Here is a 20,818-nt window from a genome sequence, read left to right as displayed (position 1 = left end):
TCTTCTCGTGCCTGAGAAGCACACGTATTGTGAATCGGTTACACTGGGTGAGCCCCCTGCCCCCCGACCTGCCCTGAGTGGTGCAGCTCGTTTAATCCTCGAGATGACCCTGGGGGACGATGCTCTGAGCGTGCCCGTCACCAAGGACGCTGACGCCCGGAGATCTCATGACGTCAGGGCACAGGCCGAGGTGGCCGGCCCACACCTCCCCCACCCACCACCGGGGGTAGAACTAGGGCCCCCAGGAGGTCTCTGTCTTGGCCTCTGGCCGTGAGTTTCCCTGAGGACCAGTCCCTTATTCTAGCACATGCTTCCTGCAGAAGCATCATTAGGCTAGAAGCTTACCCTGGTTAAAGTACAGATTTCTGCTTTGAGGGGGTGTCAAGATGGAGCCTTGCAAAACTAGGCCGAGTGTACTCGGACATTCAAGGAAAAGAGCTGTTTTCAAGTCACCACTCCTAGGCACGTGTGAGCATGATGTTTGTTTCCACGATTGCAGATCATGTCATATAGTCTGCAAAGGTCATGATGGCTTCATGAGTGAAGTTGCAGGATTTTGTGGCTACTAGTGTCCTATTAGGTAGTGTGAAAACTCTGCCAGTTAACTGGTCTTTTGGGGGTTTTTTTTTGCAGTTGGTGGGGAAGCCGCTGGGGTGGATGGGGGACATCTATGGAGTGTCCACTGCTCACTAGGCCCTGGGGCTCTCAGGATGCACCCTTGAGAGGATGCGACCTGGTTTGCATTTCCTCTGCACGGAGGGTCAGGTGGTTGTCAGTCTTGGGAGGTGCGGGCTGGTCCCAGGGACCACAGGCATTCGTAAGGTGCTCGTGGGCGAGGGGAAGCTGACTTCTCCCCGATTCTTGGGAAGAGAAAGGAAAACACATCTCAAGGTAGAGAACGGGAGAAGGAGATGCCGTGTCAGCCTGAGTCCTGGGCCCTCAGGAGGCATCAGCCAGTCCCAAGGCTACTGGCCCCAAGTTCTCTTTCTCATTTAATTTCATATTTATCATTTGAACTTCAGGTTTATTTACGTTTTGTTGCGTAAAATCTCCATTTGTAACTGAATACACTTTTCATTTATATGTGGAAGTCAGAGCTTAACCCACTAAAAATTTCACCAAACATATTAGAGCTGATGCCTTGACCATCAGAACTTATGTGGGAGCTGCAGCTTCTTTTAGAGAAAGCATGTGGGACATTTTTTTTTTTTTTTCCATTTTCACTTGGGTCTTTCATCAAAGAGAAGGGTCTCTGCCACTAGTCTCTTCCTCAGCGCCACCTCTGTGACCCTGGGAGCCCTGGGAAGCTCCTGCGCTTCCAGGACCCTCTCTCTCCTCTTGGCTCCAGCTGTACAAGATGGTTATGGGTGTTCCACGAGATAACGTGTGCTTGAGGGTGTGGTCATTTGCCAGAGAGAGGATCTGATGTGAGTTCAGCTGGATGCAAGTAAAGTGAGAATAAAATGACAGGAGTCAGGCTGTTGTGGGGTTTTCATTTTTTTCCTCTAAGTTTTGCTCATTTTGTTCATTGGTTTTGTTCATTTCTCTGGCAGTGAGTCATAATTTCCTTGAAGGGTGCTGGAATTAATCAGTGGCGGCTGATCTTTACAACATGAAGGCCTCTCGTGTTGACGGAGTAGTTGGCCCCTGGAGGTGGAGGATTTCCGAGCCGTGGGCGCCCAGAGGAAGAGCCCCATCTCAGGGGTCCAGCACGGCTTCCTGGGCGGCCTTTGTGGGGGTTTAGGGTGAAACAGGAAGCTGCAGGGTCGCCCTCCGTGCCTGTCTCCAGGTCGGCTCTGCTGTGCACGGGGTTTGCCTTCCACTGGCCGAGTCGGGCCAGAGGGTAGACACTCCTGTGGGGAAGAATGTCTGGTGTTACTTTGGAGACAGCGTGGCCTGGGTGGGAAGGGGCTGAGGGCCCATCGCAGGTGTGTTGTGCGAGGATGAGAAGGGCGTTTGTGATGCCCCAGCGATGCACTACAGCGGACGTCGGACGCGGCCTGGCTGGAGGGGTGTCTGCCGGCCTTCCGTCCTGTGCTCACGAAGGTGACCTGATGCTGTTCCTTCCCCTTCTCTCTGTGAGCTCCTCACCCAGTTCCTCCCGCTCACCTGCCCTTCTTTTCTCCCCAGTTTGCCATGTGGGTGGACGCTGTTATATTTGTCTTCAGCTTGGAGGATGAGATAAGTTTCCAGACGGTCTACCACTACTACAGCCGGATGGCCAACTACCGGAACACGAGTGAGATTCCGCTGGTCCTGGTGGGAACCCAGGGTGAGTGGTGCCCGAGGGCGGCTTGTGCTGCTAGGGCTCCAGCCGTTGAGCAGTAAGTGATTCCTGGCCTGTATTTTCAGAGTGGAGGGGTTTGGAAATGGTTTAAAGAAGCAGTGATTTCCTACTGAAGGCTCCCTTTTTGCAGTGAGCGTCCATGAAACTGAAACTGTCACATTTCCTGATTTGATTCAGTGGAGAAATCACTTGGCAACTTCAAAACAAAACACCCCCCCCCACACCCCCAAGTGCTTTAAGTTCTATATTAGGATATCTTAATTCTCTGTTACAAAATAATATATAAGCGCCCTAAAAGGTTATTTATGTTAACCTTTGCACCTTTAATACTGATTTCTGATGTAATGCAGAGTTCTGTTTTATTCGGCTCTATTTCTTAATGTCTTATGATCTGTATCTCATTTTTAGCAGATCCCTTAGAAAGCATAGAATCTTACCATGTGGGTAGGTTTTGTGTTTTTTTCTAGGTCACTTAAAACTCGGTCTTTTAGTAAAGTGACATCACTTACTATGCCCTTGATCATAGTTTCGTTGATGTGCTGGTACCTGCCATTGGGGACTTAACTAAGGGGTTGTACGGAATGTTTTTAAAAGTCAGATGAAGGTTAACTTTAAAACTGCTTTGTTGGAAAAATGGGGAACTTAAAAAATATAATCATGTCAAGAAACACTGGATTTTCTTTTCATTTTTTGGTGCAGGTTCTGTTTTTGTTAATTCCTTTAGAATGAGCACATCTGGTCTGCCCTTGCATGCCCTGATGTAAGACGTCTCCAAATAAGAAACCAGCTGTGTCGAACAAGCAGGAACAACTAGCTGTGTGCGTGGCACCAGATCTAATATAACTGAGAGCTCTGGCGGGGTAATCCGCTGCCTTGGCAGGATAAGCCTGAATCGTGGAGTGTGTGTGTGTGTTGGGAGAAAAAAGTTTGGAATAAACTAAAGTCATCTGCTCAGGGTGCTAGATGTAAACTGTGAGAGTTGGGTTTTCATGGAGAGAACTTCATTGCCAAACGCAGTTTTTTTTTTTTTGGCTGCGTTGGGTCTTCGTTGCTGCACGTGGGCTTTCTCTAGTTGCAGTGAGCGGGGGCTACTCTTCGTTGCGGTGTGCGGGCTTCTCACTGCGTGGCTTCTCTCGTTGCGGAGCACGGGCTCTAGGCGCGCAGGCTCAGTAGCTGTGGCACGCGGGCTCAGTAGTTGTGGCTCATGAGCTCTAGAGCGCAGGCTCAGCAGTTATGATGCATGGGCTTAGTTGCTCCGCGGCATGTGGGATCTTCCCGGCCCGGGGCTCAAACCCGTGTCCCCTGCATTGGCAGGCGGATTCTTAACCACTGCGCCACCAGGGAAGTCCCGCCTCCTTTTTTTTTTTTTTTTTTTTTTTATAGCATATATGTCATGGTCAGCAGTCTCACACCTGAAACCTTCAGAGCAGAGGTGGATTTAGACCAACATGGGACCTGAGAGGTTTTTTACGCCCAAAGTGCCCTCTAGTGGTCACCGGGAGACAAGGCGCGCCAGTAAAAAGCCCTTGGTTCTTGTTCGGACGTACAGAATTGGCATATTTGAGTTGGCCTCCTGAAAATTCTTAATACGTAATACTTTATAGTGGGCAGCTCGTCTGAAGCAGACCTTGCTTCAAGCTGCCTTGAAATCGACATGGAGGCAGTTAATTTCTAGTAAGCGCCTCTTCCTGCAGGCCTACCGAGGGCATTTCTGAGCCAAAGCAGGGTCTGTATGGGCAGCTCCTTACCAGCCGCCTGGGTTCGGGGGGTCTGTGTTCAGGATGCAGAATGCCTTTCTGCGGTGGACTCACCGGGATGAAGGGCAGGTAGGTTTTCAATCCAGGCCAGAAAGGTAATTTGATCAGTTTGTCGTCTTTCCTACACAGCAGTGTTTTGGGTAGTAGGGGTGGCGGGTCTGGGGTCCCTGCAAACCCCGCATCACTCCCTCCAGGCTGCTGTTGACCTTGACGCTACCAGGCCTTGAAGGGAGGAAATCCCGTAAGGCAGTGGGGGCATCCGTGGGCACAGCAGTGTCGAGTTCGTGGTTGCTTTTGTTCCTGATATTTCCACACGTGGCCAGCTTTCCTGAGGTCCTGCTGGGACTGCAGATGCGTATCTCTCCCTGTTCCTGACCTTGGAGATAAGTGCAGCCTCTGTGTCTCCCACCCCAGCTGAAGGAAGGCACATCTTCACCTCCCACCGGGATGGTGGATGGTCTGTGTCTCAGGGAGGCCTGGGGATGGCTCCGCAGAGGCTCTGGGGAAGCCCTGATGTGGAGAAACCGACCGCCTTTTATTCTCTCTAGTTTTATAAGCGTCTGTCGGTTGAGGGCCATGTACCTGCAAGGTACATCTGGGAGCTTGCACCCAGCGAGCACCTGGGAGCACTGATGGAGGGCTTGTTCACTGTCCCCTCATATTCATTTGTGAGACCTGTTTGGACTTCAGCAAAGCCATGTCCCAAAGGAGCAGGACGGGAATGTTATCAATTAGGGACAGTCCTCACCTGAGGGCTCCTCTTGGTCATCAACCAGACCCCTAATTCCCAGAGCACCCTAGAAGCCCCCATGGCAGGAAGGTGGAGTGAGTGTGGGCTTCTGGAAGGTTCCACCCTTAGGTACCATTAGCTCCTTTCGCTTTCTGTGAAGCCACGCTTGTCCCGCTCCTGTACAGGCTGCGTGGGGTGCCAGAGACAACGGGTGAGGGGATCTCAGATTTCCCTCCCAGCTGGTTGCAGCTGGTGGCCTCGAGGTAGGAGATTACGGGATGGAGAAGATGAAGAAGAGTCAAGATAATTCCTGAAGGATACGTGGGGTGTGGGGCCCTACCCAGAGGTGGGAGGACGTGTTCTCTGCCGGGTACCGTCGGGGAGCTGGAGGATGCTTCCAGGAGGACGAGGTGATGGTGTGATGTCCTTAAACATCTGTTTTAAAGACTTGAAGATCACATTGATTTGAGGGCGAAGCCCGAGCTGTAAAAAGATGCAGAGTCACAAGAGGAATGAAAAGTAAGACTAGAAGAGCATTCAAGTGTAGGGTCTGTTTCTGACACGTGACAACGTTATCTTGGAAGGAAGCTGAGATGGGACAGAAATGAGTGGGCACCCACCGGGGAAGGAGGGACTGGGGGATTACGGGGTCAGGATAAATCTGAAGCTGGATTCATGCTCTGTGGTGTATATTTTCTAGTTTATACCAAAGCACTGGAAAATTCTGGGTTTCTAACTTTTTTTCTCCTGTTTTCTTAAAAGATGTTTACACCTTAAAAAAAAAAACTTCTTTTCCTTAAGTGTTATGAAATCCAAGTCAGATTTCTTATTCTGTAAGATAAGAAGACAGGACGAGATACTGTTTGAAGAAATCCCTCTAACAGGCCCTGCCAGGGAATGTTCTGGAACATCTATTTGAGGTGGCTCCGGTCATTGTCAGGGGAAGGGTCCTGAATCATAGTTAGTTTCCCTAGAAGTGATTCAGAACTATCGGTTAAACCTATTCCATGGGGCTAGGAAAAAAAGAAAAAATAGGGCGTAAGGAAAAGAGAAAGAGGGGAAAAAATCAATGATTCCCTCAAGATGTCCCTTTTGTTTACTTCTTCCAGAAATTGGAGTGCCTCCTGCACTTCCTGTGCAACAGCAAACATTTAAAAGGTTGTCACTGTCTTGTGTGACTTACACTGCTTGCTGTTCCCCGGACTAGTACAGAAAATCCCGTTGGCGGGTTTTTGGCTAGAGAGTCCTTGAGTGTTTCCTGTAACTCAGCAGCTTTCACGCCCTCGGGGAAAGTTCCGCGTCAGGAGCAGCCCCTGTAAAGTGTGTGTTGTCGCGGGGTAGCACGCCGGCCGGGACGTCTCAGCCCGCCCTCTGGTCCTGTGTGCGGGGCGTGTGGGGGCCCCCCAGTTACTCGGTAGTAACAGAATGAACGGGGAGGGGGAGGGGGCCTCGTGGATGCGGAGCTGAAAAAAAGAAAGGGGCTGCATTTCTTTTTATTAGGAGACTAGTGGCTGGTGCCTGACATGTGTTTCGCGGCTCAGATGCCCCCATCTGTACACAGGTCCTGAAGGAGGTGGGGGGTGTCTCCCACCCGAGCCATCTTTTTTTTTTTTTTTTTTTTTTTTTGATGTGGACCACTTTTAAAGTCTTTATTGAATTTGCTACAGTATTGCTTCTATTTTATGTTCTGGTTTTTTTTGGCCCCGAGGCATGTGGGATCTCAGCTCCCCGACCAGGGATCGAACCCGCACCCCCTGCCTTGGAAGGCGAAGTCCCAACCACTGGACCACCTGGGAAGTCCCCCACCCGAGCCATCTGTTAAGAGCCAACGTGGTTCGCACACTAGTCTGCGACACCCCCTCCAGTGCCCCAGGCCCCCTCCCACTCCTGCCTCGCCCTTGGGTCCCCCTTAAATGCTAGGCGCTCTGCCGCCCCCTGCCCCAGGCACCCTCCCCCACCCGCCACCTGCTGCAGGTGTGGCTTCTCTGACCCCTGCCCTGTGACCCAGCTCCTACCCTACATCCCATCCTACACCCATCGTCCTTCCTCGTTTCTGTTTTACTTATTTCCTGCCTCCCTCCCCAGCTGACCTAATGTCCCCTCTTTGAGAGCACAGATTTTTGTCCCTCTTGTTCCCTGAGGGGCATCCCTGTGCCTAGAACAGGGCCAGGCACCCAGCAGGGCTGCATGAGCATGTGTCCAGCGGGCAGATGGAGGGCGTGTGTTTCCCGGGTGCCGTGTGCCGAGAAGGTCACCGCACGTAGTGACCGTGTGGTTTTCCTTGTTGAAGCATTTTCCTCTGGAGCCACATTTAACTCTTACCCTTTCCTTCTGGTCTTTGGGGACATTCTTTTATTTCATATTCAGAAGCAGGATCCTCTGAAACAGCTGGTCGTTGTGGTGTCTGGGATGATTATTTTGGGGATAAACGATGTTTTGAAAACTCCAGGTCCTGAAAAGAATCCCAGCAGTGCCGAGCGCGGGGCAGGTTTTGAGCTCCTGGGGGCCGTGAGTGGCAGGACGTCCCCCGGCCGCTCGTGGTCACCATGTCGCCGCTTCTTGTCGGTCTGTTGCAGATGCCATCAGCTCCACCAACCCGCGGGTCATCGACGACGCCAGGGCGCGGAAGCTCTCCAGCGACCTCAAGAGGTGCACGTACTACGAGACGTGCGCCACGTACGGGCTGAACGTGGAGAGGGTCTTCCAGGACGGTAAGTACTCAAGCTGTGCGTGCAGCATCCGTTCACCTCACAGCGGTCACTGGTCCACGCGGATGACGTGACCCCGAGCGCTGCCTACAAGGAGGGGACCCTCAGCCCCGGGTTGCGTTCAGGGGGTGCACTGAGCACCCACCCTAGAACAGTCCCGTGTGTACCGTTGGTGACGTCTTTGTGCACAGGATGAAGCACTTCTCAAGTGGTTATTTATGCACAGGGCGTGTCAGACGTACACACGCATCATTTCTGCCTCATTGGAGATGCTCGCTCTTTATTCAGCCCCATTTAAAAGAAAAAGGTTTAAATATTTCATGTTAGGTTTGGCGGAGAGTAAGCAGAAAGGAGAGAGAGTCACGGTTGGCCGGAAGTAACTACGCCTTAGGACCGGTGGCTGGGCGTGAGCGCCAGCATTTGGGAATTGTGTCTCGTCTTTGCCTCCTTCCTGACCCTTCACCTCCAGGACACCCACCCCTCAGGCGGGAAATTCTCCTGGCGGAGCAGAGGGTCCCCCCGTATACAACTGTGATGGCAGACGTCAGGCCGGGAGGGCGGGGGAGACAGCGGGTGGGGATGAGCGGGAGGTGGGGGGGGGCGGTCTGTAGCAGGGAAGGTGGTCTCTGGTCTGGTGGGATCGGGGAGGGTCTGGGGTAGGTTAGCATCAAAGACCCGGGAGAAGGATCCTCCCGGCAGAGGATTCTGTTTCTGATGGGAGCCGTGGGGCATAAATCCTAGGCCCCCTCCTCTTGTGGGTTAATCTGGTTTGGACCTACCTCTGCATCCCCAGCTCTGCGCCGGGGCTTGCTGGGGGCTGAGCAGGGCAGACAGGCTGGGTCTGCTTGGAGGCTGCCCTTGCTCCTGGGGTCGTGGAGGCCTTGCCCCGGGGAGACGGTTAATGCCAGGAGGAGCAGTAATGATGCGGTGCTCCCAGCACTTCCCCAAAGCGGGCAGGTTATGCTTTTTTAAAAAATGTCCAAACGAGCTTTCAGAGGAAATTATAGGAATTCCACACTCTTGCCATTTTACTAAATTTCAAAGATTGTGTCCATTTTTTAACTTTGCATTTTCTTCCGCTTTCCTTAGCAGCCAGTTCCTTTTCTAAGCTGGCCAGCTCTTTCCTCTTATCCGCCTCCCAGATAATTACCGGCCTTTTCTGTTTTTCAGCACATTTATCCTATTTAGTCTCCCTGTACGCCACATTCCTGACTACCTCTCCCAGCTCAGGGGTCTGCCGAGAACAGCCCCCAGTCCCCAGGGCTCTGCGCCCCCTTTGTCCTTCACCGCACGTTTACATGGGCCTCCTCGGGCCCTGCGCACCCGTGCTGGGCAGCAGACCCCACTTGAAAGCCGTTCAGGGCCAGTATCTGCAGCTCCTTGAACGTTAGTGACACCGTGAAGAATGATGCAGGGAAGCGTGTGGGGCGCTCCCGAGGGGTTGGGCTCCAGCGGGCAAGGTCGCCGTGTGCCCCGAATAGTGGGAACCCCGGTGATGGTTAAAGCGGAGTATTAACAGATGAAAGGTCTCCAAACTAGGGCCCAGGGGCCTAATCTGGCCAACAGCCTGTTTCTATAAACAGACTTTTCTGTTTACAGGCTGCGGGAGGGGTGGGCTGGGCTGCTCTTGGGTGTTGCCGCAGAGTTGAGTGGTTCCAGCGGGACCTTTTGGCCAAGAAAGCCTGACATACTCTGTGGCCTTTTACAGAAAGCCTGCCCATCCCTGACGTAGAGGATCGGCATTTAGTTGCGTGGATGAGTTTCTTCTCCACAGTGATTGCTTTCCTTGTGCGTTGATGGAGGTTTCCAAATGTGAACTTTCCATAAATAAATGAACTCGTCTTATACATAGTAAATTAACTAGTACTCAGGGATGACAAGCCACGGAGCTTCCCTGCCCAGCGCCCAGAGTATCCGAGGCAGTGGGCAGGCGCCAGTGTGCTGGGGGCACTTCTCTGTCATCCTCAAGCTGGAAGCTGGCAAGGGGAGCGTGAGGAGGAAGGACCTTTCCAAAAGTCATTGGTTAAAATACCAGTGTTTCCTTGCTGTGACAGCTCCTCAGTGATTCCACCGGTGAACCATATGAAACTCGAAGTGTGAGTTCTCACAGGCTTGCGAGATTTCCAGAACATTTTGTTACTATTTTAGAAACGATACATTCCCGTTCAGTATTTGGACTGTACAAAGTCTGCAAAGGGAATAACATCCATGATACTGCAACGTCTGTGACTATTGTGATTTTATTCTTAAAATATTTTTATTTACATGAAGGTTAAGTTTCTAAAATAAAATTGGGGTTACTCTGCATATTTTATGTGGTAATTAGACGGTAAACATTTTTATTTGTTAATCGTAGAGTCTTGAATTGTTAGTGGTAAAAGTAGTGGTTAACCGAATAGGGAATATACTCAGTACTTGGAAATCATTAGCAATAACCATTCATTTTAATCTTCAAGGGAAGAAAAAAAAAAAAAACTTGGAAGGTTTCTAGCTAAAGAACTCAGGGCTCAGAAAAGTCACGTAACTTGACCAAAGGTACTCGCGTGGATTGGGCCCCAGTCCTGGGAGCCGGGAGCCTAGAGCCTTAACCATTTTGTCATTAAAACAGAGCATCTGGGTCTTGCCCACATACCCGGGGCAGGCTGGGGGCAGGTTACACGTTCACTGCACAGGTTCACTGCCCACTCACGGGCTTGGTATATCTGGATTTCTTTTTTGACTTCAGGGCTTTCTCTATGCCCTAAGGCTTACTTTTATTTGTGTACTTTTTATATCTTTGCATGGTAGAAAGAATTTTTTAAAAGGCATGTGACTTCTGTGTAACCATTAGCTTATCGATCAAAGAAGCATCCAGACCTGGTGTGTTACCCCAGCTCCGACCTCCACCTGCTCCTGCAGGCCGAGCTCCCGATCAGCCGGCTGCCCAGCTTTACTTTGTAAGAGACCAGGGACCTTAGTCTTTGCTGCTTTAACTGTCCTAAAGCAGAAGACAGAATGTGAAAGTAATGGAGAAACAGGATGGTTTTGCTGGTGTAGTTGTCACATATCTCCCGGAAGGTGATTCAGGAGGGAGGTTCTCTGTTAGCTTCTCGAGGAAGGAAGTGAAGTAGGTTGGTTGTTGGGTTCGTTCATTCATTCCCTTAGTTGAGCACCAGCCTTCCTCGTGCCTGGAAGCACAGTCAGGGCCCCTGCCTTGGTGAAGTGAAAGTCCAGCAGGTAAGATAAACTTGGAACAGTCACCCAGAAATGCAGGCGGCATCTTACCCGGGGGCGGAGAAGAGGTAGTGCCGGACTAGGGTGCTTTCCGTCGCCCCTGCTCGACAGCCTGGGGTCGCCCTCTGCTTCTTAGTTTGTGTAGCTTGTGGGGCAGAAAGATCTGGCCCGCACAGGGGGTTCCTGTACGCCGGATTCACCTTTCGAGAATTAATACACTCACTGCTTTTTACTTGATCTGGGCAGCTGAATCTGGCTTGGGGCCTGCTTACCCATCTCTTTGTCTGGGTTCCCAGAAGGGCCCTATGGGGCTTGGGGCCCCTGTGGGCTGCCCGGGGCCCACCCCGTGTCTCCCAGTCCCATTCTGTGCTGCTTGGTTTGCCCCCGGCCATGTCTGGGAGAGGAACTGCAGGCTGTTGTATTTTTAATATTACAGTGATTTCTGTGTTTGGCATTCAATTTTTTGAAAGTCCCTGGTCATTTGTCCAGATTAGGGCCTGGATACATGCAGAAACAGGATTGCAGCAAATAAAGTTCATTCTCGGCAGGTGTCGTTTCTCTGGTGCTGTAATTTTTTTTTTCTTTTCTTTTTTTTTAAAAGAAAAGTGTCACTTTCTATAAAGGAACCAGGTCTGAGTGGCCAGAGCCCTTGCAGTGAGCACGTCTTTCATGGCGTTCTAGTTCAGCCTCTGGGCAGGTAAAGGAAGGTGGCGTTGCTGGTGGGAGTTTTCAAGCGAGACGTTCAGTGATAACCTAAAATAAAGACCACTTAACGACAAAAGTAAATTCTTCCCTCAGAAGACCAAGCAGGGCTTAAAGGTAGTGAAAAGTCATTGGTGTGGGTGGTGAAAGTGCCCCTTTGGAGGGTTACATGCGCCATCTTGGGAGCAAGAAAGTCTTCACGATAGAGCAGCCATGATTTTAGTTTCCTGGGGTTGGGTTTTGAAATTGTGGATTTTAGTCACTCTTTGAACAGTTGTAAATATTTCACCTATTTCGGGTGTCCGTGTTTGTAGCTTGTCTTGCCGAGAGTGACAGTGGTGTGTGATGGACATGGGATGAGCATAGAGATTTGTGTCACAGAACAGTTATCTTAGCCTAGGGAGGGGGGAGGATCCGTTTTTTTGTTTGTTTTGGCGTTTTGTGGAAGAGAGCTGATGGACCCCTAAGGTTTTGGCGGTATATTTTATAATTTTTAAACTATGGCATCTGGCTTGCATATTTTAAAGATCTCTGATACCTAAAGAAGAGTGGCTTCCCTTTATACAGAATGCGAAGTAGAACCAGCTGGTGGTACAGAACACCATTTTGTCTTTCCCTTATCTAAGCTGCTTTATGCCCTTCCCCTCCCTCCTTCCCTCCCCCCTCGCTCCCTCCCCCGCCCCCAGAATGAGTTGATGTAGATTTATATGAATCGTAAACAGTATTGTTTTATATAAAGGATGTTCTGTTTTTCCTCCCAGCATCAGTTGTACGCAGAATTTAATGTTCTTGCACATACATTCTAAAGTTGTAGTCATTTGTTAAATCCTAATTCAAAGCATTCTATTATACACATTAAGGCATACTCCCCACTAGAGGTTTAACTTCTTAAGCTTGTATTCATTGAACAGTAGGAAACCTACCTGCCAAATTTTGCTCTGACAATAATTGGTGGACCAGCTCAAGATCCATATAGACCAAGATGTAGATAAATTGCAGATTGCCATCCTGCTTAATTCTCCCCAAGGCTGCTGGATTTTGTCACTGGGTTGTTTGTCAGGGATAGTTTAGTGATCTCATGTGGGAGACCTTTTGTTCTAGGATGGATCTGCTTTATTTATATTAAAAGAAACAATTTAGTTTTAGGTGCATGTGGTTGGAAAAGCTGGGCAATAGCGTTTGAAGGTCTCTGTCTGCCTATTGCTAGACCTTCTGCTTACTGGGGCTTCTCCTCCAGTTGTCCTGGGGGTGGGCATTTATCTATAGCAGTCCCCGTCCTAGGAAGATTCATGTCAGTCTTTTGACACCATCACCCAGCTCTTTCTTTCTTTTTTTTTTTTTTTAATTGGGGGTATAGTTGCTTTACAGTGTTATGTTAGTTTCTGCTGTACAATGAAGTGAATCAGCTCTATGTAGACATACATCCCCATATCCCCTCCCTCTTGGACCTCCCTCCCACCCCCCCTCCCCATCCCACCCATCTGAGTCACCACAGAGCACCTAGCTGAGTTCCCTGCGCTATACAGTAGGTTCCCCTTAGCTATCTGTTTTACACATGGTAGTGTATATATGTCAGTCCCAATCTCCCAATTCACCCCACCCCAGCTCTTCAGATTTGTGCTGCAGTCAACATTCTGGAAAGCGCTTTCGTAGAAGCTGTTCTACTTGGGCTTCACGCCTGCCGGGGGTCGGCTCCCTCATGCCGATGCCTGAGCCCCGAGAGATCGCCGACCTGCCCAGGGTCCTGTGGCACCGCACACAGCCTCAGTTTGCTTTCCAGCCTTTGCTTCCAAAGACTGAAACCCTGATGTACAGAGAATCACCTTTCACATGAAACATCTGCAGCTGCTTGGCCCTAATTACAGGAGTGTCCAGTACAAGGGTCGCTGTATTAATGAGCCCAGTTTGTGCAACCTAATTGCATGTGTTAGGGCATCATTAAGTGTAAGCAGTCTTCTGGGCTTTTCTCCCCAGTGTGGCATCATCTGGCACCGTTTTGTCTTGCTCACATCACAGTCTTCTGTTCGTCCTGTTGAGGGATGTGTCAGGCCTATTCCATTCTTTCCTGGAAGCAGCTTAATTTTCACCGGCGGGGTGGCCTCTTTTGTTATTTGTAGTGTTAATGTTGTTTTTCTCCCTTTTTTATGATGTTAGAGATTAGATTGGAGCCAATTTACTGTTTTATATATATATATTTTTTTTTTCTTTTCCAAAAGAGTACTTTCAAAGATAAGCTTTTTCATGTTCAAAAGCAAGCCATGTGTGTCCATTTGGCATTTAATATATATTGAAAAGGTGAACTAATTAAGTCAAGTGTCATTAAGTATCTGTTAACATGTACTTTCCTTTATCATTTGTAGTAACGAGGAATGTTTATATCGCAGCGTAAGGGCTTATGATGTGAGGTCGTAGATCTTATGAGCCCTGATTTGTGGTTGGGAGCCATGTTCTCTGAGGGGTTGGCTTCCTAAAGTCACATCGTACGGCTGGTGTCAGGCCCGCGTGTCCATTTTCCGTTTTCACTGCACCTCTGTGCCCATCACCGTCACTGCTCCCACACCCACCCCGCCCACTCTCACTGCCCTCTTTGCAGTGGAAAGTTGTATGTGCAGGACTTCCTGGGACAGATGGTTGGTTAGTGTGTATTAGGATGGGGCAAAAAAGGTTCAGCTGCTTAAATTACACTTTTTAAAGGGGTTTACTGGTTTAAAACTTCCCAAGAACAGGGATGACGTGAAAAAAGTTACCTGCCTAAGTCTTACGTAGCACTCACGTGGTGATGCTAAGGTGGGGGACAAAAGAAAAGGAAAACAGTCATCAGGTTCCTCTCAAGTTAACTGGTGAAGTCTTACAAGGCGGTCTTGACCCTGGTTTTGCGGCTGCCCTGATGTCATCATTAGCCACGGGTGTCTTTGGCTGTCCCTGCCTGGTAGCTTTTAACGTGGTCTCATTTCCTGGAAATTAGAATCTGCGAGTTGTTTCCAAAAGAGCCATACCTGGCCCATCGCGGATCATCTCTCACCAAACGGAAAATATCCCCAGCACTAAGTAGACTTTTGATTGAGCCTGTGAGTGGAGGGGGCATGGGTGGAGTGATTAAGGATGTGTAGGCTTGGGGAGGTGGTTCTCCTTGTTCTGTAACCCTCGTTTATGTCTGGGTGAGAAAGTGTGTAAATGATTTATACTAACTATTTTTATGAAACATGACATTGTCAATACCGCTTATATATGCATTTTCAAATGCAGTGAATTTCTTAACCAGGGAAGCTTTCTCTGTAACAGGGTTAAATCACAAATCGAAGTAATGAATGAATGCCAGAAGTAAAATAGCAACACTTGGTGTAGTAAACTGTATTCTCAGAGGTAACAAAAACAAAAGCGAAATAGAAGAACTTTTGAGTTACTTTACTGTTTTTAGAAAAAACTCTTTGAGCTCAAAAGTTCTTAGGGGTGGGAAGTTTTCAACACATGTGTTCCAGATGAGCCCGGTGCGTCTGGCACGTGATCTGTAACCAGCTCTTCCCAACACGGTGACCAGGTGGGGAGTGTGTCAAGGTGGGACCTGTGACTGGCCTGCACCGAGCAATCCGGGCTAAGAGGTGATGAACCTTGAATAACTCAAGTGTTTTAAAGCATGATTATTGTCACCAGTATGAAATCAGCTCGTTCCTTATTTGGAGTCTCTTTGCGTAGAAGTTGCCCTTTTTAAGAATTTATCTCCCATCATGTTCAGTGGACCCAGAGGTCCACTGATAATTCCTTTTAAAGAGGAAGTATCTCCCTGGAATATTGACTGATTTGCTTAAAATCACTTCTCCAAAATGACAATTTTTAGGTAGGGGGGAATTTCTAAATTATCAGTGTGGTTCGTACTCCACAGACTGCAGCTACTGGCCTTAACGATACGGAATCAGGTGTGAACTGATAATTCTTAAGCTAGTTTCTGATATGAGTAGAAGGAACCATTACAAGGAGAGGCATTTTAATTCTTTAAAAAAATAACATAGAAGTCATCTGAAAATCTTTATCAAGATTGATGATATTATAAACAGCGAGAGACAGTAAGCCATCTTTTATCTCATGGTGTCGTGGAATGTTGTGTTGATAGAGGCTTGGATCTTTTCTGGCAGTTTCTTACCCTGAGTCTGGACTTGTCATGCTGTGCTTCCCTTGGGAGCATTGAGTGGGTCCCAGTGTTCGTGTAAGTGCACAGAAATGCCTGAGTTAACTCTCACACTACCAACACGAGGCCATTAAACACACTATTAGTAAATGTGCTGTGTTTTGATTTTCACGGTAAGAGCCTATCTTTTGCTCAGAGAATTAATTTTATCAATGCCATAGAAAATGGTTCTTTTAATACTTTGCCGCACTGTGGCATCAGAGCTGTGTTTTGCCCCAGGATTCCTCTTAATGACTTTAGCCAGCTTGAATTAGCTTGATGTATCATTAATGCATACAAATGGCTTTTATTTTTGTTCATAATCTGTTCATAATGCCACGGCATTCTGCTCTTTCTAATGTTTTTAAGATGATTAAACGGTGATGTATTTTTTGACCTATTTAACCCTCCACAGAGTCTCTGATCAAAAGAATATGAAGATGTTACTTAACTAGGATAGTCAGAAGTTGTTACGATCTGTAGCTGATGTTTCCAAGTTATTTTGAAGTCTTCTATTTATTTTATAACATTTTTTTCCCTTATAGAACATGGACATAGCCAGATTTTTTTTTTATTGAAGTGTAGCTGATTTACAACGTTGTTTAATTTCTGCAAAGTGATTCAGTTATATATGTGTTGAGTTATATATATATATATTCAGTTATGTGTATATGTTTACACACACACACACTTTATATTCTTTTCCATTGTGATTTATCATAGGATATTGAATATAGTTCCCTGTGCTCTACGGAAGGACCTTGTTGTTTATCTATTCTGTATATAATAGCTCACATCTGCTAATCCCAACTCCCACTCCATCCCTCCCCCCACCGCCCTCCCCCTTGGCAACCACAAGTCTGTTTTCTGACATAGCCAGATTTTGAGTAACCTGTACTCACTGAGGAACTGCCCACTACCCACTAGGTTAGCAGCACCAAATTGGTCCAGTTCATGAAAGACAAAGTAGTCCTCAAAAGAGGTTGACTTTTAGTGAGTTGTGAGATGCTTTGATACGAGAAAGCGTAGCTTCTGTCCGTGGACTTGGGTGTTTTTTACATGCCGCTTGCCAGGTGAACCTGGCCAGACACTGGCTCCAAGAGTGAGTGGGGGAGCCAGGCTTGGAGCAGATGGTGGGCCCCCCAAAGACCGGGCTCTGGAGTCTGGGATTAGTTTGTGTATTTAGTGCAGAGCCATTGGAAATTTTGTGAAGAGGAGAAGGGTGCATTAACACCTTTATCGATGATCATCCCTGATTTGGGGAAAAGTAAACTGTGAAAAGTGGATTGTAAATTTGTCTACAAGAGACACGGATGTAAAAACTTTGATGAGTAAGTTGGGTTTTGTGAGACTTGCCAAAGAAAAGAGAGAGGTGATTTTTAAAGGTTATGAAATATGGAAATAAATACCACCCGGAAGACCACCACCCACTGGCTATTATCATTAAGGCCTGGGAAGGGGGGTGTACATGGATGCCCACGTGTTTGAAAAAATGGATTCTCGGGCATGCTGATGTCTTACAACCTTTTGCACAAAAATACTTTTTCTGCAAAATAGTTTCTAATTTTTGCACTGCATTCTTTGAGTGACTGTGACAACTTTTTGACCCAGTCCTCTATTAGACGTTTTGTGACCCCCTCCCTCCATTTATTTATTGTTTTAGAATTAGTGCTTCAGTGGTTGGCTCTTTGCCTAAAGCTGCATCTCCATCCTTTATCATTTCTTTGGGACACACCTCCAGACGTGAGACTGCCGCTCAGCGACTTGCATAACTTTAAAGCTTTTGGTCCCTGTGGTTTGATAACCTTAACCTTCTGGGGATCCTGTATCAGCTCAGGTTGCCTGCGGCCGGCGTCCTTTTCCTGCACTCTGGCCACCCTGGATATTTTCATTTTTAAAGTGCTTATTTTTTTTTTTTTTTAAAGAATGCCAAGGGGAGGTGGGTATTGATTGGGCTTTTTTTTTTAAAGTATTGGTTTATCCATTTATTTATGACTGTGTTGGGTCTTCATTTCTGTGCGAGGGCTCTCTCTAATTGTGGCAAGCGGGGGTCACTGTTCATCGCGGTGCGCGGGCCTCTCACTATCGCGGCCTCTCTTGTTGTGGAGCACAGGCTCCAGACGCGCAGGCTCAGTAATTGTGGCTCACGGGCCCAGCTGCTCCGTGGCACGTGGGATCTTCCCAGACCAGGGCTCGAACCCGTGTCCCCTGCATTGGCAGGCAGACTCTCAACCACTGCGCCACCAGGGAAGCCCGTGCTTATTGTTTATAGACAGAAAATAATCATAACTTCTAGTTTTTTCCAAATATTACTTTCAGTAGGTCTGTCCCTTAATAAAAAGAAAAGCTCATTTGTTAGGAGGTAGCAGCCAGTTTCTTGGCTGGGATGACACGTGGGGAGCAGGGGGTCCTTGCTGCTCCCACAGACATGCCCTCTCGGGGGTGTGCCAGGTGGGTTCTCTGAGCACCCAGCTCCCCAGAGGGCAGCCGGGCCCAGAGCCTGGTCCCCAGACCCATGCAGAGCTGTGACTTCAGCAGCTGGATGTCGGACGTGCAGTGTTCCCTCAGACTTCTCACCAGCGCTGCCTGTGTCACCGTGGAGACAGACCCCCGGTGTGGAGTGACTTCGAGGGAAGCAGAGGGCACACCCAGGTCCTTGGGTTTGGACCTGCCCCTCATTTCCTTGCAGGGATGGGGCTGCAGAGCAGGGCAGCCTCGGGGCAGGTCCCTGGGCTGCCATTCTGGGTCCTCCTCCTGGGGCTGGGCCTGGAACTTCATCTCGACCCATGTTTCCCAGATGCTCGAAGCACATCCTCCCTTTGGGGGAACATAAAACTCTTATTTCATTATCAAGCGTCTGAAATGTCAAAATTTGCGAACCCACACGAGTCACTGCTGTGAACACGGAAGAAAGAAAACGTAAGCATGTGCTCTTTTCACACCGTGTCCTGGGCACCTGTGTCAGCCGCCGGGAGCACAGGTGGTCCTGCCTGATTTTCTGTCTCTGCGGGTCCCCCAGGTGCTGCCGTGTTCAGTCACATGCCCTTCAGTGGGCGCACGTGGGACCTGCAAGCCTGTACTTAAATATGTGATTAATAAACAGCAGTCAGCCCTAAAAGAAAAGAGAACCTAAGGCGTGTTCGTCGGGAGTCGTCCGGCCAGCTACCGTGTCACCTGGCCCCAGGTGCCACCCCCTTACAGGGCTGGGCGGCTCTTTCCCTTGTGCGTGTCTCTGTCTGCAGGGGGCGCTGCGACCCGACCCTGGCCAGCTGTGCTCCACGTGCAGCCATAGTTCAAGGAGGAATGTTTTGTCTGTGAACTTTGTCACTTCGGGAAACTCCCTCATGTTTAACTTGCTGTGTAAACCAGATGAAAAAATACTGAGCGCCAGTGCAGTCGCCTAGATGTTAGGGAGTGCTCCCATCCGTGCACCAGGATGTCATTATTAAGTGAAATACCCAGGTGTCTTCTGCATTTAAATTCATTTCTTGCCTGACCTGCAGGCTTGTAGAATGTCACGTCCGGAAGGACCTGAGACGCTGTCCCGCTCAACCGCTAGCTTTACCGACGAGCAGGCAGGGCCCCTGGGGCCGGTTCCGCCAGGGAGCTAGCTTAGTCTCAAAGCAGAAGCTGGAAATTTGATCTGTGTCTCTTGCCTGCACAGTTCTACCTTTGTCCTGAAAATGGTATACTCAAAAGCCGCTGATTACATTTTAAACCTGGTAGTGAACGAAAATGCTCCTTTAAGCGATCATTATTTTTTTTTTTAATTTTATTTATTTATTTATTTATTTTTGGCTGTGTTGGGTCTTCGTTTCTGTGCGAGGGCTTTCTCTAGTTGTGGCAAGCGGGGGCCACTCTTCATCGCGGTGGGGCCTCTCACTATCGTGGCCTCTCTTGTTGCGGAGCACAGGCTCCAGACGCGCAGGCTCAGTAATTGTGGCTCACGGGACTAGTTGCTCCGCGGCATGTGGGATCCTCCCAGACCAGGGCTCGAACCCGTGTGCCCTGCATTAGCAGGCAGATTCTCAACCACTGCGCCACCAGGGAAGCCCCGCGATCATTATTTTTAATACAGTGTAGGCCATTTCACCAGTGAGGGATCTTGGCTTAGATGCAGCGCTGTAATTATAAATTATAATATTTCGGATAAACTGTCTAATAAAAACACATTCACACAGACTGTTTTCTTTATGTGATAGAATATGTGGGTAATAGAACGAGATCTGTGACAGGATCTCTGAGATTCAATGAAAATATAGCAAAAGGAAAGTACTCAATTTTGTAGTTTAGTATGATGCCACTAGGGGGCATCGGAAGAGCTCGTAAGGATGATTCCCACATATTTTTAACTTTTGCTGTCACTGCAGAATACAGATGTAATAAAACTAACACAATGGTTTAAGAGGCTGTTTAGACCTGTAATAAGATACACTCCATAAAGTGTGTGAAGTTACTGGATCAACAGTGCACGAACGCAGAAGTGAAGTTTCATTCACTCGTTGGAATGGGGAGGAGAATAAAATAAAAAAAGAGGAAATGATGTCGTCTGTGGCTAAAGGGACCCAAATCCCCTTTTCCTAATTTTGCCTCTCGTGTAACTTTAGAGAAGAATCACCGAAAGTTTGGCAAACTATATGCTTATTTTTTAACACAGTATAATAAATGGATTTATTTAGTTTGCCATTCTCTTTCAACAGACGCCACCAAGAGTTCCATCGGCCTGAGTGACAGCCCAGGCTCCCCACTTTAGGGTCTGCACCCTTGATCGGAAGGCAGGTGGAGCACAGGCCGCTCTCTCACCAGCACCCGGGCCAAGCAGGTGTCTGGGGTGGAGCCCCGGCCATCAGCTTCCCTGCCCAGCTGTTGCCTCTCCCTGTTTTGGGGAGACTGTGGGCTCTTCATGCTGCTTGGTAGTTAGTGATGAGACAGACGACAGTCAGACTGACAGTCCCGGGCAGAGTGGATCAGTTTGGGGAAACACAGGTGTTCTTTTCTGCACAGGTGAGCGCCATTACTGACAGGTGGTCAGGTGCCAAATGGTTGGTTTATAGGCACCTGAAGTGTCGACGGCCCTTCCAGTGAACTGGCAGGTGTTGCCTCTTCTGTGAACCAGCAGTGGGCTGGGGGCACGCAGGAGAGGAAAGAGCCTCTGATAGAGACTGCATTTGCCTTGGGCGAATCTTTTAGTTTCTCGAGATGGTGGTGTTTTGTTTTCTTTTGTTTTGTTTAGTTCTGTTAGTTCTTTTCCCCCTAAGG

The 20,818-nt window shown here is 48.6% G+C and overlaps 1 protein-coding gene across 14 annotated transcripts in view; it reads left to right on the top strand.

Annotated features, from left to right (window-relative positions):
- Positions 1-20,818, top strand: part of AGAP1 (ArfGAP with GTPase domain, ankyrin repeat and PH domain 1) — a 551,343-nt gene that overhangs the window by 217,882 nt on the left and 312,643 nt on the right. For all 14 annotated transcript variants that reach the window (XM_082395530.1, XM_082395527.1, XM_082395538.1 and 11 more), the window contains exons 5-6: positions 2,131-2,272; positions 7,351-7,485. In XM_082395530.1, coding sequence (XP_082251656.1) covers positions 2,131-2,272; positions 7,351-7,485 — 277 coding nt within the window. The remainder of the gene's footprint in view (positions 1-2,130; positions 2,273-7,350; positions 7,486-20,818) is intronic.

Source organism: Balaenoptera borealis, assembly GCF_965194805.1.
Source record: "Balaenoptera borealis genome assembly, chromosome: 6".
Classification (NCBI taxonomy): Eukaryota; Metazoa; Chordata; class Mammalia; order Artiodactyla; family Balaenopteridae; genus Balaenoptera; species Balaenoptera borealis.
Note: the sequence above shows the minus strand (reverse complement) of the source record. Positions and strands in the feature narration are given on the sequence as shown.